Here is an 18886-nt window from a genome sequence, read left to right on the forward strand (position 1 = left end):
CGATATTACCTAGATTTGTGTGACGGGTGTCGTCGATATTACCTAGATCTGTATGACGGTGTTGACGATATAACCTAGATTTGTATGACGGGTGTCGTCGTGACCTAGATTTGTATGACGGGTGTCGTCGATATAACCTAGATTTGTATGATGGGTGTTGTCTATATAACCTAGATTTGTATGATGGGTATCGTCGTGACCTAGATTTGTATGACGGGTGTTGTCGATATAACCAAGATTTGTATGACGGATTTTGTCGAGTTAAGCTAGATTTGTATGACGGATCATGTCGATATGACCTAGATTTGTATGATGGGTGTTGTCGATATGACCTAGATTTGTATGATGGGTGTTGTCGATATGACCTAGATTCGTATGACGGGGGTTGTCGATATAACCTAGATTTGTATGATGGATGATGTCGATATAACCTAGATTTGTATGACGGGTGTTGTCTATATAACCTAGATTTGTATGATGGGTATCGTCGTGACCTAGATTTGTATGACGGGTGTTGTCGACAAACCTAGATTTGTATGACGGGTGTCGTCGATATTACCTAGATTTGTATGACGGTTGTCGCTGTGGCCTAGATTTGTATGACGGGTGTCGTCGATATAACCTAGATTTGTATGACGGGTGTTGTCGATATAACCTAGATTTGTATGACGGGTGTTGTCGACAAACCTAGATTTGTATGACGGGTGTTGTCGATATAACCTAGATTTGTATGACGGGTGTTGTCGACAAACCTAGATTTGTATGACGGGTGTCGTCGATATAACCTAGATTTGTATGACGGGTGTTGTCGATATAACCTAGATTTGTATGACGGGTGTTGTCGACAAACCTAGATTTGTATGACGGGTGTTGTCGATATAACCTAGATTTGTATGGCGGGTGTCGCTGTGGCCTAGATTTGTATGGCGGGTGTCGCTGTGGCCTAGATTTGTATGATGGGTGACACCGTGACCTAGATTTGTGTGACAGGTGTTGCAGTGACCTAGATTTGTATGACGGGTGTCGTCAGGACCTAGATTTGTAGGAGGGGTGTTGTCGATGACGCAGTAGACGCTTACCCTTCCTGATCACCTGGTCTTCCTCTGTGTAATTTTTCAACTGTCTCAATGCAAACTTACGTTTTGTTCCTATTTTGCCACTTTTTGACAAAACCCACACGACCAGATTCAGTAAGTCTATGAATGCATATTAATGTGAATGAATTCAGGAATATTACTTATTTTCAGTAGCCGAAATCAAAGTTCAATGAAAAGGCTGAGGGAACCCATGACCAACGTAAGATGAACCCATGACTTAAGTCAAAAGTTCATTTGACAAGTAGTGCAGATCAGGCTCAAACAATTTCTTCTTTGATGCAAGTCAAAGGTCAACATGTAGGTCAGAGTGACCAACTTTTAGTATACCTGCCTCACTGATGTGAACTCGTGCTCAGTTATAAAGTTCCAGTGACAAGAAGTGTAGAAAAAAGAGCAGGACTAACTATTACTTTGATGCAGATTAAAATATTGCTCACTTCCTGACCTGAAAATTGAGGGTCAAAAACTAGTCTCAAACTGGGGTCTGATTAAAGTCACTTTGATTTCATACAAAATATCTAAGTTAGTAAAGAGAGAGATGAGAGTATCAGAACAGGAGACTAACTAGTCTACTGAGAGTTATCACAACAGGAGACTAGTCTACTGAGAGATGAGAGTTATCACAACAGGAGACTAGTCAACAGAGAGATGAGAGTTATCACAACAGGAGACTAGTCTACTGAGAGATGAGAGTTATCACAACAGGAGACTAGTCAACAGAGAGATGAGAGTTATCACAACAGGAGACTAGTCTACTGAGAGAGGTGAGAGTTATCACAACAGGAGACTAGTCTACTGAGAGAGGTGAGAGTTATCACAACAGGAGACTAGTCTACTGAGAGTTATCACAACAGTAGCTAGTCTACTGAGAGAGATGAGAGTTATCACAACAGGAGACTAGTCTACTGAGAGTTATCACAACAGGAGACTAGTCTACTGAGATATGAGAGTTATCACAACAGGAGACTAGTCTACTGAGAGAGATGGGAGTTATCACAACAGGAGACTAGTCTACTGAGAGGTGAGAGTTATCACAACAGGAGACTAGTCTACTGAGAGAGATGAGAGTTATCACAACAGGAGACTAGTCTACTGAGAGGTGAGAGTTATCACAACAGGAGACTAGTCTACTGAGAGATGAGAGTTATCACAACAGGAGACTAGTCTATTGAGAGATGAGTTATCACAACAGGAGACTAGTCTACTGAGAGAGATGGGAGTTATCACAACAGGAGACTAGTCTACTGAGAGGTGAGAGTTATCACAACAGGAGACTAGTCTACTGAGAGAGATGAGAGTTATCACAACAGGAGACTAGTCTACTGAGAGATGAGTTATCACAACAGGAGACTAGTCTACTGAGAGATGAGAGTTATCACAACAGGAGACTATAGTCTATCAAGAGATGAGTTATCACAACAGGAGACTATAGTCTACTGAGAGATGAGAGTTATCACAACAGAAGACTAACTAGTCTACTGAGAGTTATCACAACAGTAGCTAGTCTACTGAGAGATGAGTTAACACAAGAGTAGCTAGTCTACTGAGAGTTATCACAACAGAAGACTAACTAGTCTACTGAGAGAGATGAGTTATCACAACAGTAGCTAGTCTACTGAGAGAGGTGAGAGTTATCACAACAGTAGCTAGTCTACTGAGAGAGATGAGAGTTATCACAACAGTAGCTAGTCTACTGAGAGAGGTGAGAGTTATCACAACAGTAGCTAGTCTACTGAGAGAGGTGAGAGTTATCACAACAGGAGACTAGTCTACTGAGAGTTATCACAACAGGAGACTAGTCTACTGAGAGTGGTGAGAGTTATCACAACAGTAGCTAGTCTACTGAGAGATGAGTTAACACAATAGTAGCTAGTCTACTGAGAGTTATCACAACAGAAGACTAACTAGTCTACTGAGAGACGAGAGTTATCACAACAGGAGATTGAGTCTGTTTACTATAATGATATATGACAGAATTTAAATATATGACAGAATTTCAAAAAACAAAGAAAACAGTTCTAAACTGACATGTCTTTTATTCATAATTGAACAACCACATTTCAAATTTAGTTTTTTAGACATTTTTTTCATATTTTATCTGCACTGGTGCTAGCACTCCATCACAAATAACTGTAATGACATGTTACACCAGTACATAAGCCAGACATCCAAACTATCAAAAAAATAACACATCAATGCCGCCCCATTTAGTTCACAACTCTCTCTCCCAACACTTTGATTCGCTCACTGGGTTTTACTAAATAAACATACTTTCATTTCTTCAACACTGTTTCCCAAATTATACTTCTTATTATATCCACTTTCATGAACTTCTCTACAATACTTTAAGATCTGTTCTTTACTAATCATACTGAAGAGAAAATGTCAGAAAAAGGTACATTTCACGAGACTTGATATTTCAAGTCGCTCTCCCATAAGACAGAGACAAATCCTCTTAAAGTGGATAAATTTATACAATGAAAGTGCAGATTACAAGAAGTATAACAGATTCACAGCTGTCCAAATCTGTGATTTATAGGTAAGGCACAGCAAAATACTGAAATGTTCCCAAATGGTTTCATCTACTCTCTGATCAAACTTGCATCACTAGTTACAAGGATTACATTTTTATGAACCCACGTATGGCTCAATAGCTTCAAACAAATCAGCGTTTTGCCAGTGCTTTTACATATCTATGAAAACCACTTCTTTGCATACTTCAAATAGTCTTCCCTTTGTAATACTGAAAAGATCACACACACATATATATCAATATATGGTAAGATCTCTTCATTCAGAGAAAAAAAAAAAGAATTTAAAAAGCAAAAATACTTTCCAGTCATTAACCTTTTAAAATTTAACTGATATGAGAGATTTTATCTGTATATTATATGTAAATAATTATAGGAACAAGGTAGTATTATATAAATGAATATATAACCAGTCGTAAACAGTAAACAAACTCCTTCATCATAACACGGAAGTGATCAACAAACATTTGTTCGTAACAGACTAGGTTGAATAGAGTATGAAAATAAACAATTATGAATGTGTTTCAACTTGCCTTTTCATTTCTCATCATTTTTCTTAGTATCAAAGAATTTGTACAGTACAATTTACAGATGAAGTTAAAAATTGCCATTTTTACAAAAACTTTTCCCCTTTTTCAATCTACAGAATCAACCATCACAGAAAAACTAATATCCATTTAATTTTCATGAAAATATCTCGAAAAACAATTAATAGAATGAGTTCTTGTGATATGAAAAAAGGTTTCCATCCATGTATAACATAGTTTTACACAGTAAAACTGCAGCAACCTCTTGCATACCACACACTATTACCATCGTTGGTCTATAATAATTAGCATCATTTCACAAGAAACAGATATCAAACTTGACTAGGGACAATTTTGGTCAGTCTATTGTTTTTAGCACACCTAGCAGTGGCAATTTAAGGTAGAGAGCCACAGCACTATAGCTTGTATTTCCCAAGAATATTTATGACATGGAGCATATAGTCATAATTTACATTACACTTTTTTCACAGAAACAGCTCCATTAAAATGATTTAATACCCGGATTATTCCCTCCCTCACCCCTCAATGACTGAGAAAACATGTCTCAAAATTCATAATAAAAATGCTGAAATATATCTTTTACTAGTATTGGGGGAAAATAGTATCCTTTGATCTGTAGACAGTGAAGTGGTGGGATTTTCTACCTTAAAGGATCAAACAATGCAAAGCACCTCTCAAACTGGGAAAATTAGGCTCTTCACATAACCCTACCACTGACTAGAATTCAACTTTAAAACCATAACGTCATGTAAAGTTATCAAAGAGCTTTGATAAACACATTATTGTATTGAAATGGTTAAAAATCTTTTAAAACAAAAATTGGCAAGGCAATAATTTCTGTATCTATTAATACTGCATAAATGTTTTCTCACTAATCATAATCATTGGATCAATTCAAGACTGTTAAATTAGGACTTATTGTCACCTTTTTACATCTGATATAACAACAGCTACTGGTTTTTATTGATTTTATTACAGTGAAGATGTATGCAGAAAAAATTCACAACAGGAGAGAAAAGATCCAAAATCTTTCCCCTCACCATTTTCCAACAAAATTAAAACTTAAGGAAAGGTATGACACTTTTTCTAATTGAATAAATGGTTAATATACAATTCAAACATAGGTAATATCAACATAGCCCCCAATGGTATTTTTCATCCTCTGCCACAGGGCATTCTTCCTCAACTCAACATGGTTCTCCTCATTCACGGCCATGTAACATTCTGTTTTAGGGGAGGTAACTCACTACAAAACCTTATTTTCAGAGATGAGGGAGAATAGTTTTATTCTTGGCATGCTATCGGTATAATACTTGTCAAAATTTCTGTTTCATATTTGTTATATTTATCATATTTATTAAATCTATTCACAAATTTCATGACTAGTACAAATGATAATAGCTTACTGATGTCATTCACCTTAAAACTAGTCATGATGGTCCCTTTCAGAGAGTATTTTAACCATTTCTTTTTTTTCCTACTATATAAGCTACATAGTTCCTCCCAATGCTGATCACAACATAAAATCTTTAAAAGGATTTATCAAGAAAAAAAATAAAACAAAAAACAAACTAACAGCACCATTTGCGATTGTTTTAAGTATATATAATTTCGACATTTCACTAAAGTTTGAAATAAATATAAAAAAAGAAACTTTGAAATAAAAAAAAAAATTTAACAAAAACACAAAAGGCAGGCATGTCCATATGAAACATTAACATCGTGAGACAATTCAAGATTATGCTGTAAAAATTCAAATCTGCAAAGAATAGCACATCATTTACAATGTATGTGCAATTTAATAAATGGTCGATCACAGAAATGCATTATTAAGAGCTATCTTGGAAATATGATTGACATGAAGCTATACACGACAGTAATAATGTTAAATATCACTTCTTATAGGAGAATCATGGAAGATCGGTTACACGGTGTAACGAGTCACCGGTCGTTGCATAAAAATTCAACAAAGCACCAACTGGTATTTATTTATCCTTGAGAGAAATTACACAACGTGGCTAAGATAAATATCTAGATTGTAATATATTCATCTCTTGAATATGCTGAGCGACAAGTTGATGAGGAGACTGCCAGGCAGAGGATGAAGGTGATTGAACATGAACTGTGTAGGAGTATACAACTACAAAGGGGGGAGGTCAGCTGGCGACACACACAGTGCAGTGGAATTTGTTTCAAGACCCTGACATGTAACTTTTTCAAATGGAAAAAAATACAAATTATAATTTATGACAGATTTTGAAAACATGGAATACAGTGGAGACTGGACTTATCAGCTACCTTTGTTTCCAATATTGGAAAATAGCTGGATTGGAGACAGTTTTGTACAGATTCTGTCCCAAAACTGTAAGGCTAGCTGGTTGCTAGATTAAGAATATATGTCTCTTAGATATGTAAGATTTTTGTTTCATAACATATTTTCAAACAATCACAAAAGCAAACTCACAAAATTGTCAAAGTCAATCGGGATCCACTGTAACCTGTGCTCTCTGCCAATGACTACCAACTTGAGTCCTTTGTGCGAGACTCAACATACGTTTAAGTCCTCAAGGAGACAGTTTTTTTTCCACATCTAAAATGAGACTATATTTGTCCAAAACTAAACCTCAAATCCTCAAGATTAGATGCTGATATGATTAATGATACCAAGCACAACACTTTTTGTTGAGTCAGGCACAAAGGCATTTTTACACCATTATAGAATCGATTAAAGTTACCAGGTACATAAATTTGACAGATCTATAACCAAAAATAGCAAGGACAGATACATTTTTCAAATTTTTAAATAACTTAATTAATGGGACACACAAACAATATATTTATGCCTTGTAAAACTGTTGTTATTTCTCTAATAACATCGAGAATAAAACCGTAATTAAAGAGAGATTTCTCTGTTACCTAATATTATCTCTCAAGGTTTAATACATATAATTTAATACTGAGTGGGACTTGTACTTGAGAAGAAATAAGAGGTTCATGACTACTCTTCAACACCTGAGATATCTGCCACCTAGCCCGCTCGCCTGCCTCTATTGAGTTGTATACGAGAGATGAAAAATGCATTGGATGATTAAAATATAACACACCAATCAACCTCATCATTGAACACATCTGGAATGTTTCATTATCTCTCCAACAATTAAAAATACAAAAATGTATAAATACAAAACAACAGTATTGCAATATCAAACAATAGTGGCGTAACAATATCAGTGAAAGCTTCACTTTATAAAAAAAAAAATCTGACTTCAAAAATAGTGGAAATCCTCGTGTTCAAGGATTTCATAAAATTTTGATTGAAGCTATCGCCACCTTGAAGGAATTTTGGCAAATGTTACGCGAGATATAGACTCTTGGACACAAGATCAAAATTCCTTTTTTCAACGATCGATGTATACTTTGATACTGAATTGTACCTGCATATCACATACTAATTAAGTACTCGATATTTTACGTATTTTCTATTTTTCAGAATAAAACATATTTTATATAATTTATTCTCTGGAAAGACGGTCTATTACTGCCTAAAACCTATGAGATTCAGAAACTGATTAAGTGATTTTCCAATATCATTATCCTATCAAAAATTTCAACAAGAGGCAGGGAGAGGTAATAAACTCAGTAATAATGATATCCCTCCTATTTCACAAGCTGGAATGTCCAGCCAAGTACATAAATGCAGTTTGTCATTGGTCCTTCAGAACTTGTGCTCAAATCAGAAATTTCACATTTCCATGAAATTTCTGACAACAGATTTGATGTCAGAAAGAGTCAACAAATTTGCTGCATTTGAATATCAAGTATGTATATACTTAAACATATACATGCACATATGCTCCGATAAATTTATTGCAACAAATTCTCAAATCCAGAGATTTCCAGAATAGTCATATCTGAATATTCATCAGAAGTATTCTTGGTATTTCCGACATTATTGGTGCATTTTATCTTGTATATTCATGGCCATAGTATAAAATACAAGAATAGAAATGCATTTACAAACATGACCTGAATGAAAGACTGAATGATTGGCAAAAATTACACTTTGGTATGTAACATTTCACAAAAGGACAATCGTGGCATGTTATGTGATGTAGCAAATAATGAGGTTTTAAGAAATATCAAACAGTTCCTAGTCAACACTGTCTGGATTTGTTCCATCCATGTTTTGTCATAAGGACAAATCACAGATATGCTTAAGATATACTTTTCTCAAATCCTGTAGAGGATATATAATATATTGTCCTTCACTTTGATTTAAACATAATGCACATTTGAAATTAATACCACAGAATATGCATCATTTCTCCTTGAAAGCATTTGTAATAAAAATAATCCAGATCTTAAATCATAAACTGCTTGAACATTCAGAATCAAATATGTCCTCAATCTTTTGTCTAGAAATTACAAAACGTACTTCAGCAGGTTCATCAACTTAATATAAAAGTGAAGGATAACTTCCAGAATGTCATTCAGTAATTAACAAATACGAATTTTAGTCAAGACATTAGGAAATCCAGACACTGCACTGGTTGCAATACTTTTTCCACATGATATATTATAACAAGGATATTTTCTTTGAACAGAAAATATGCATTAAAGGTTATTTTCTGGCAATTTTCCTCACAAGTTAATTGTGACTTCTACACCTCTCACCAAAATAAAGTTCATTTGAAAAAAAAAAAGAAAAAAAGTTGGGAAACCCATATTCCAACAAATCAGTACCATACAAGGTTGTCTCTCAACATCATATCTCGGAAAGAGTTCGAGTATTCTCAAAGTCGTGAACATATAAGTACATTATTCAATTGTACTGCATCGCTTGCATAAAGATAAATATTATAGATTCATTCCGCTATGTTCTTAGTGCAATAAATATTTCAAGGAATGACCAGAATATATACAGTCATTCCTTTCTCAAGTCTGTATAGGCATACTCGAGAAAAGTAACAAATTAGCATGCTCGCACTGTTTGAAACATTGAGACATGGAAATTGTACTAAACGATGTACATGTTTTGAATCATTATGGAAAATTTTGAGATTGTCGGAACATCTCAGGATAAAATACTGCGACTATAAACAGAGAATCTTGTTAAACACACAAAAACCCTGATTGCCTAAAACCAACATATTGTTGATCGATATACTTGTTACATGTATAGGCAGTGTATAATTACTATCCATGTAACACTTTTCTAGTGCACATGCATACACGAGAGTAAAATTACATTTAAAAATAAAAAAAGTTCTATAAATTGTCAAAATATGCTCTTGACACTGAAAATATGTCAGATACATGCATGCACGTCGTCTCTTAGAGATCATTAAAAAAAAGCCAACTATCATTGACAAGGTAAATCTCGTCATTTCTGAACTGCAAAAAAATCAGTTCCAACTCACAGCCTCTATGTCTTGTTCAAACTTTCCAATGAAGTTTCCACAAGATGAGGAAAATAATGCTCAAGGTTGCTACTATTTTCCTTGTTTAGAAAGCTTAATAATCCAATTCACCACCATTTCTGTATCAATGGACAGACATGTATCATAAGACACAAATTCAGTTTGACAAAACGAATCTCTTTCCATCAGTTGTCAAAACCAAGTCATGTTTTTGTATTGAACAATATACTTCAAGTTGAAAACAGGACGGCATTTATATTCAAGTTGTGTTGCAAAACTACTATATTCATACTACACAATAATAAAGAAAAAATACAAGAAAAAGAAGACAAATATCTGGCTCTACATTGTGGCAACAGCACTAGAACCAGTTTTCAAGTCCATATATCACGGCAACAAACCACTCGGTTTAATTATTTACATAAGACCATTGTTCTTATGGTGGGTAAAGAAATGATCTTGTTGTTGTCACCTAGTCTGTGACGCACGTTTTTAACAGAAGGGACCCATGTTATCTTTGTGCCCCACCAGACTACATGGTGTACTCACGAACACATTGCACATATTTAGATGTGCACAAAGCCATTTTATTGTAAACTTGTGGTAGAAGGTACAAAAATAAACTAGGGATATATATAAATATCTATATCTATTGACTTCAGTAAACAACTACATTTTCATATCAGCAAAGTTGGAGACTGAACAAGATAGTAACTGGTTCATGAATGGACAATCTTAGCAGCTAATTCTTATCCTTGGTAAATATTAGTCAAAACATAAGCAGGCAATATGTTTAATAACCCTCACCTGTATCAGTGCGAGAAAACATGGTAGAAATGCTTGCTATGCAGGTAACAGCTAACTACTACTTTAGACCATTCAAACAAACACGTCCATAACTGGATTCTATACGCAGGTGTGAACCCATCCAACTGGCAAACTATGGCGCCTTTTAGGCAAAACATGGTCAAGTAAACAAAATGCAGCTGAACTGCCTAGTATAATGTCTACCAAGGACTTTATATTTTCATTACAGCAGAAATAACTCTTTGAAAATGGTTCATAACTTTGCAGGTAAAAGTATATAGAACCACCTCTGCCATTTGGCAGACAAGATTTTTTTTCAATGGTTATCAACACTGGCAAGGATTATCCCTACTGGTACTTGTTGCCCACTGTTGGGCTGTAATTGTCTTTGATTTTGGAATAAAACAAGCATTTCCCAGTAATAATAATGATGTTAATTAATATGTTATAAAAAAAGTAAAGATATTACTTAAAATAACTGAAACCAACTTTAATACAAATGAAGAAGATTCTATAAGAATCCTCAAAAATACATTTTTAATTCAACATCTCCTATCACCATCTATATTTCAAGAAATCAAAATCCTCCTATTGTAATAAATGGCCAATAATCTGTATCAACTTCCTCAGGCATGATGTTTATCTTGAGGACACCAAACTTAGATGAATTTTGGAGTGTATGGGTAGGTAGACGTCCCAATTGAACAACTGCACAACAATTTATATTCAGGAGGGCAAAAACTATTAAGGTATATTTCATGTCATTTGTTCCTCTTTGATAAAAACTTCTCTGATATAAGCAAGCACTGGTTCTAGCCGTCTGTTACCAATTGTGTAAATAAAGAGTACATATTACAAACATGATGTGGTTGTCATTCAAATTGTTCCGCAGTTTCTCTTAGTTTCCCCACCAGTCTGGCCCACTGTTACCGGCAGGAGCCCCGCCATATGAGCCTCCATAAGATCCGCCGTAGTTTCCGTAGTTGGCATTGAACTGGTTATACCCTGTTGTTGCCGGCGCGCTGCCAGCAAAGTTTCCGTACCCAGGATTTGATGGCTTTGCCTTGTTCTGTTGACGATAATCACGTGCTCCGAATCCAGTGCCACCGAATCTACAGAGAAGAAAGATCAAATCAGCATGGTTTAAGTAAGGTAATATACCTTCCGGTGTTTAATTTCAATTTCTGCCATTTTTTTAAAGAATGATATTGGGAATATTGTAGATTAGCTGGCTTGTTTGCATTAAACATCATTCACCCTGGTCAAACTTGTTCCCAATACATCAGACTTCCATGAGGCTACAACACAGGTCATGTTCTGACTGCCTAAGTTAGCACCAACATTTGGCCAGGAAACAAATAGTTTCCTCATATACTATTAATTCTAATTTTATTTTGTCAAAACCAAGGTTTTCAATATTATTATTTAGGAATTGGACACTTCCACTGATGACTGTGGTCGGGATCAATGTCTCTCTTTCTTGTTTGATAGTATAAATTCTTTTGAACCATATTTCCACTACCAACTAATCTTTGGTTTATTTAGAAACAAAACATTCCATAATTATATCAAAAGGTATAGTCTGTCTCAGAGATACGAGAAAAACATGTTACTGACCTGCGTCCTCCACGACGACTAGCAGGTCCAGATGGGCGGGCATCATAAGCCATGGATTCAAGCCATGATGGGACTTCCTGGTGAGCCTCAACAAGCAGATCCATCAGGTCACGGATGATGTTCTTGTTCTTGTCGTTGAAGAAGGATGTGGCCAGTCCTGTGTTTAGAGTTATCAAAGGAAATTATTTACATCTTGTCCAATAAAAGATACCACTAAAGATAAAAGATACATTATCGAAATTAATTCCTTTGTTTTAATTTCACACGACTTTGCAATAAGCTAAGGTCAAATAAGGATGGTGTCCATTGACGATTGTACCACTCTTCAAGAATGCTTTTGTTATGTTGTCGCACTGAAATGTCATATCAGGATAAAGTAGCACAACATCGTTGCAAGTTACATTATCAAACATAGTGAGATTGACCTTGGAATCACGACAGTTGAGATACAAAGTTTTAAAGAGTTTAGAGACAGATGAACCAAATAAATGCTTGATCATTGAAACTTTCATCTACTGCATTGCTACTTTTATCTTAGGAAATTCATTTTAACTGAACTTTTCACCTTGTTAAATATATATTGACCACTTACCCAAGTTTCCGACACGTCCAGTTCTACCAATTCTGTGGACATATTCCTCAATGTCACTTGGAAGGTCAAAGTTGACAACATGACGGACATTAGGGATGTCCAATCCTCGAGCAGCAACCTGTTAATTATATACAAACATTCAGAACCCTGACATGTCAGCACAGGTTCCACTCTATATACATGTTCTGTATTCGATAGTAAATTTCTAGTATTGTATTTATCCTCAAATAAGCTCCCTCTCCTAGTGAAAATTTAGTATTTAAGTTTAGAACGGGCTTATTTATGCACCTCATTGACCTTTAACATGTTGAAACTTGTTGAACCCCTGGTTCACATATAAATAAACTGAAATTACAGGAATTTACTGTACATACTATGTTAATCATAGAGACAAACAATACTGGAATTAAAATAGGCGTACATGAAATAATTTTAAAAAGCGTTTAAATTTCCAAGATGGCAGTCTATATCACCAATAACAGTTATGATCAGAGCTGATCCAAAAAGTTAATTCAATTTTTTTTTTATTTTTTTTTTATTTTTACAAACGTGTAGTAGCTACAATACCAAGATAGCTGAGCAGCACAGCCCAACCTCCAACGATGCAAATCACTACATTTTATATAGCACTGTTTTTAACCCAAAGCATGTCACAGACTACATCTCTGGGGATCGCAGAGCAATGTTCTGTGAAGAAATTCTAACCATTAGAACTATCTTTTTAGACTATTCTTTGTGAATGGCATATGGTTATTGCCAGTGGTGAGGACAGATCTTCAGCAGAACTCCTCTCTAGTAAGGTAATAAAACTTAACCATCAACTTTTATTGAAAAGAAATTCATAAATCAAGAAGTTTAATACAATTGACAGTGTCCATCTTTTAAAATTAAAGGAAAAGATAAAGTATAAATTTGAAATATTGCAGTGTGAATAAATTTGAAATATTGCAGTTTCACACAAGCTATCACATTTGAATACATACAGCAGTAGCAACAAGTATGGGTCTGTCGCCATTTCTGAATTGTCGCAGAGCTTCTTCTCTCTCCTTCTGTGAACGATCTCCATGGATGCTAGTGGCAGGGTAGCCTTCCATGATGAGGAAGTCTTCCAGGGCGTCAGCACCCTTTTTAGTTTCCACAAATGTCAGTGTCAAGGCATCGGGTCCAGCTGATGAGGATACCACATATATCACTCCACATGTATTTCACATCAAATATTTTTTCAAAAAGTAAAACTTTTTGAATCAAAAACTAATTTCATATGAAATGAAAATAGTTTTCTCAGATTATGCAATTTTTATTTTCATACACGATTTCTAGAATTTGCAATTTTCAGTTTTCATGAACTGTTACAGGACTTCACACATGTGAAAATAGACTTCAGATTTTGCAATTTGTGCCGAGTACTAATGATATGATTTTCAAACAAATTTTTAAATTGCCATGAACAAATTGTAAGAGAACATACAAAAGAGAAACTTACCTGCAGCATTAAGGAGATCAAGAAGGAAGGAGCGTTTGTCGCCCTCCTCCACCCAGACTACTTTTTGTGTGATGTTCTCACTGGTACTACCCACTCTGCCCACAGCCAAGAAGATGTAGTTGTCCAGGAAGTCACGGGCTAGGATCTGTAACATTATCAGCCATGCAAGATTTTAAGTCTTGTTAATAAATTCTTCTGTGAATTTTGGAAGAAATATTACATGAGTTGTTATTGTTTTCTCCTTTAATTACCTTGGTGCCTACTTTCTAACACAATTATGAAGAAACCAAAGTATTCTGACCTGGATTTCCTTTGGAAAGGTGGCGCTGAACATGAGTGTCTGTCTGGTGCCAGAAGGAGGCATAGTATCTTTCTCAACAATTCTACGAATCTGGGGCTCAAAACCCATGTCCAACATTCTGTCAGCTTCATCCAAAACCAAGAACCTGTGTAATAGGGAAAGATACGTTTTGAATTTACCTTACAATAAACAGTTCAATTGCACTTTAAGGGCATTTTCAGAAACATAATTCAGGTCAATTTGTACATCAATTAAGATTTTTTTATTGAACTTGTTGTAGCTACAATACCAAGATAGCTGAGCAGCACAGCCCAACCTCCAACGATGCAAATCACTACATTTTATATAGCACTGTTTTTAACCCAAAACATGTCACAGGGTACATTTCTGGGGATCGCAGAGCAACATTCATAACTGAATAAATTACAATAAAGATAACTTGAATTTTTTTTTTTTTAAATTTAGAAATGGATTAAAGCTCAAAAGAGATGTCTACTGTTGTCTGAAATGATTTACTAAGATTTTTACTTCTTCCAGAACTTCCTACTTAAAAAATACCGTTACCATAAAACTTCTGAAAATGATATTAAAATAAACAATTCATAAGTTGTTTTTTTTTCCAATGATTATGAAACAAATTACATCAACTTCTTTCATCAGTCTTGTTAACCTTGTTGGAAGGGTGTTACTATGAGGGGAAATGGGAGTGCCTATACCTTCATGATCAAAGTCAAGTTTAATTAAATGAGGAGAAATGCAGGAATATAAATGAGTACAGTGACTTACTTGCAGTAGTCAAGACCAATCTTGCCTCGTTCAATCATGTCAACAAGACGCCCTGGGGTGGCCACCAGCAGGTGACAGCCACGGTCAAGGTCACGGATCTGGGCACCAATGTCAGCTCCTCCATACACTACGCAAGGACGAACACGTGATCTATATGCAAACTGTAAATGAAAACCACATAGTTTGTTAAAATTAAACAAAACTTAAATACTCTATATTAAGTAATCATACCGATCAGAATTGGCCTAATAACATTTTTTTTCCTTTCTAGTTTTACAAACATGTTGTAGCTACAATACCAAGATAGCTGAGCAGCACAGCCCAACCTCCAACGATGCAAATCACTACATTTTATATAGCACTGTTTTTAACCCAAAGCATGTCACAGGGTACATTTCTGGGGATCGCAGAGCACTTCATTCCATTCACATAATAGGTATATTTTTTAAGGATAGCAGAGCACTTTTGCATGACAATTCTTATAATATTTTCTATGCATTGAATTTTGTTTAGAACCTCTCCAAAATGTAAATCATCTCCAAATTGAAGAGTCAAATGATTCTTTCTGATGGAACACATTCCACTCGGTACTTGTCGTACTTTGATAGCATTACAAATGAATCTCAGCTTCCAGAGGATCACAAACCGACACAGGTAGGGAGCTTCGAACCACATACCTCGTATCTTCACCCGACATTATTTGGCCGGAACTCTAATCAACCGAGCTATTGCATCCCTTTTACTACATGGGTAAATACAATATATTTTGATAAGGACCAAATATGAACAATGCCCTTCTCATTATAGTTCATAGCTCTGTTAAAACCTCCATTCAGAGCAAGATTTCAATCTAGGCCACATTCTTGTAAGACACACAGGTTGAAACCAACTGTAGACCAAACAATTTTCTGTTGAATGCTGTCTCATAACCTCTCTCTGTTCAGAAGATGAAACGATAAAATTTCCAAGATGGCAGTCTATATCACAAGTAACAATTATGATCAGAGCCGATCCAAAAAGTAGCCCTAATTTACAAACGTGTAGTAGCTACAATACCAAGATAGCTGAGCAGCACAGCCCAACCTCCAACGATGCAAATCACTACATTTTATATAGCACTGTTTTTAACCCAAAGCATGTCACAGAGTACATTTCTGGGGATCGCAGAGCACTTCATTCCATTCACATATTAGGTATATTTTTTAAGGATGGCAGAGCACTTCATTCCATTCGCATATTAGGTATATTTTGAAATTACTAAATTTCATGTAGCACTCTTTTTATCAGCACAGTATCATCCCAAAACTGCAAATAACTTTTTTTTCAGGGTAACAAGAATTATTCAATTTTCTTACCTAGTAACAATTTTCACTTTTGCATGACAAATTCTGTTAATAATATTTTCTATGCATTAAATTTTGTTTATATCATCTCCATAATGTAGATCATTTCCAAATTGAAGAGTCAAACGATTCTTTCTAATGGAACACACTCTACTCGGTACTTGTCGTACTTTGATAGCATTACAAATGAATCTCAGCTTCCTAAGAAACACAAACCGACACAGGTAGGAAGCGTTGAGCCACATACCTCGTATCTTCACCCGACATTATTACGGCCTTAACTCTAATCATCTTAGCTATTGCATCCCTTTACTACATGGGTCAATATAATATATTTTGATAAGGACCAAATATGAACAATGCCCTTCTCATTATAGTTCATATCTCTGTTAAAACATCTATTCAAAACAAGATTTCAATCTAGGCCACATTCTTGTAAGACACACAGGTTGAAACCAACTGAAGACCAAACAATTTTCTGTTGAATGCTGTCTCATAACCTCCATCTGTTCAGGAGATGTATCGATAAAATTTCCAAGATGGCAGTCTATATCACCAGTAACAATTATGATCAGAGCTGATCCAAAAAGTAGCCCTAATTTACAAACGTGTAGTAGCTACAATACCAAGATAGCTGAGCAGCACAGCCCAACCTCCAACGATGCAAATCACTACATTTTATATAGCACTGTTTTTAACCCAAAGCATGTCACAGAGTACATTTCTGGGGATCGCAGAGCACTTCATTCCATTCACATATTAGGTATATTTTTTAAGGATGGCAGAGCACTTCATTCCATTCGCATATTAGGTATATTTTGAAATTACTAAATTTCATGTAGCACTCTTTTTATCAGCACAGTATCATCCCAAAACTGCAAATAACTTTTTTTTCAGGGTAACAAGAATTATTCAATTTTCTTACCTAGTAACAATTTTCACTTTTGCATGACAAATTCTGTTAATATTAATCATCTCCATAATGTAGATCATCTCCAAATTGAAGAGTCAAACGATTCTTTCTAATGGAACACATTCCACTCGGTACTTGTCGTACTTTGATAGCATTACAAATGAATCTCAGCTTCCAGAGGATCACAAACCGACACAGGTAGGGAGCGTTGAGCCACATACCTCGTATCTTCACCCGACATTATTCGGCCTTAACTCTAATCATCTTAGCTATTGCATCCCTTTACTACATGGGTCAATACAATATATTTTGATAAGGACCAAATATGAACAATGCCCTTCTCATTATAGTTCATAGCTCTGTTAAAACATCCATTCAAAGCAAGATTTCAATCTAGGCCACATTCTTGTAAGACACACAGGTTGAAACCAACTTTAGACCAAACAATTTTCTGTTGAATGCTGTCTTATAACCTCCATCTGTTCAGAAGATGAAACGATAAAATTTCCAAGATGGCAGTCTATATCACAAGTAACAATTATGATCAGAGCTGATCCAAAAAGTAGCCCTAATTTACAAACGTGTAGTAGCTACAATACCAAGATAGCTGAGCAGCACAGCCCAACCTCCAACGATGCAAATCACTACATTTTATATAGCACTGTTTTTAACCCAAAGCATGTCACAGAGTACATCTCTGGGGATCGCAGAGCATTTTATTTCAATTGTACATCATATTTTAGACTATAACATTTTACTGCCACGTACAGCTTAAAATTGTAACTAAAGGTATTTACTTGGTCTTATACATTCAATAAGATAATTTTATAAAGATAAGTCTGGTTTTTTTATCCAGTTATATTTAGACTGTACAAATTTTCAGTAAAACAAGAAATTTTGTACCATTTTCAGAATTGTTTTCTCTTTTGAGTATTTCCTTAATAGTCAATCATTAATACAATATTTACCTTGCGAGCTTCATCATATATCTGTGAGGCCAACTCACGAGTAGGGGCCAGGATTAAAGCAACAGGATACTGCTTCCTTCGGGAATAGCGCCCCTGAAAATATATTATTAGAGCATACTGTTTTCAGAACAGATCAGTTTCCAAAACACAGGAGTTTTTAATGAAATGCAACAAAATTCAATTGATCTATTGAATTTCTGAATTAAGGATTTAAATAATTTTATGTTTGTTATATTATACAGGTTACAAGGGCATGTTAATCAGTACAATAAACTTTAATACACTGCATACAATTTATAGAATTAAAATGGTAGGAACAAAATAACACTGGGCAAATATGGATTTGACTAGTGATGGATCTATATTCATATTCAGATGACCAAACGATTAATCTACAGCATGACATCAAAGTTGAACAAAATCAGCCTGTGAAAGAACAAAATTGTCTCTAAATACAACATATTTTAATCTATTTTTTCA

At 35.2% G+C, this 18886-nt stretch overlaps 1 protein-coding gene across 4 annotated transcripts in view; it reads right to left on the reverse strand.

Annotated features, from left to right (window-relative positions):
- Positions 1-3116: 3116 nt before the first annotated feature.
- LOC117341923 (ATP-dependent RNA helicase DDX3X-like) overlaps positions 3117-18886 on the reverse strand; it is a 28123-nt gene continuing 12353 nt past the window's right edge. For 3 of the 4 annotated variants that reach the window (XM_033903792.1, XM_033903790.1, XM_033903791.1), the window contains 8 exons: positions 18407-18499; positions 15183-15343; positions 14397-14541; positions 14096-14240; positions 13596-13780; positions 12613-12730; positions 12021-12177; positions 11302-11515 (listed from right to left, as the gene is read on the reverse strand). In XM_033903792.1, the coding sequence (XP_033759683.1) occupies positions 11302-11515; positions 12021-12177; positions 12613-12730; positions 13596-13780; positions 14096-14240; positions 14397-14541; positions 15183-15343; positions 18407-18499 (1218 nt within the window). Of the gene's footprint in view, positions 11516-12020; positions 12178-12612; positions 12731-13595; positions 13781-14095; positions 14241-14396; positions 14542-15182; positions 15344-18406; positions 18500-18886 lie in introns of all 4 variants that reach the window. The other variant, XM_033903789.1, reaches the window with a different exon arrangement.

Source organism: Pecten maximus, chromosome 14 (genome assembly GCF_902652985.1).
Source record: "Pecten maximus chromosome 14, xPecMax1.1, whole genome shotgun sequence".
NCBI lineage: Eukaryota > Metazoa > Mollusca > Bivalvia > Pectinida > Pectinidae > Pecten > Pecten maximus.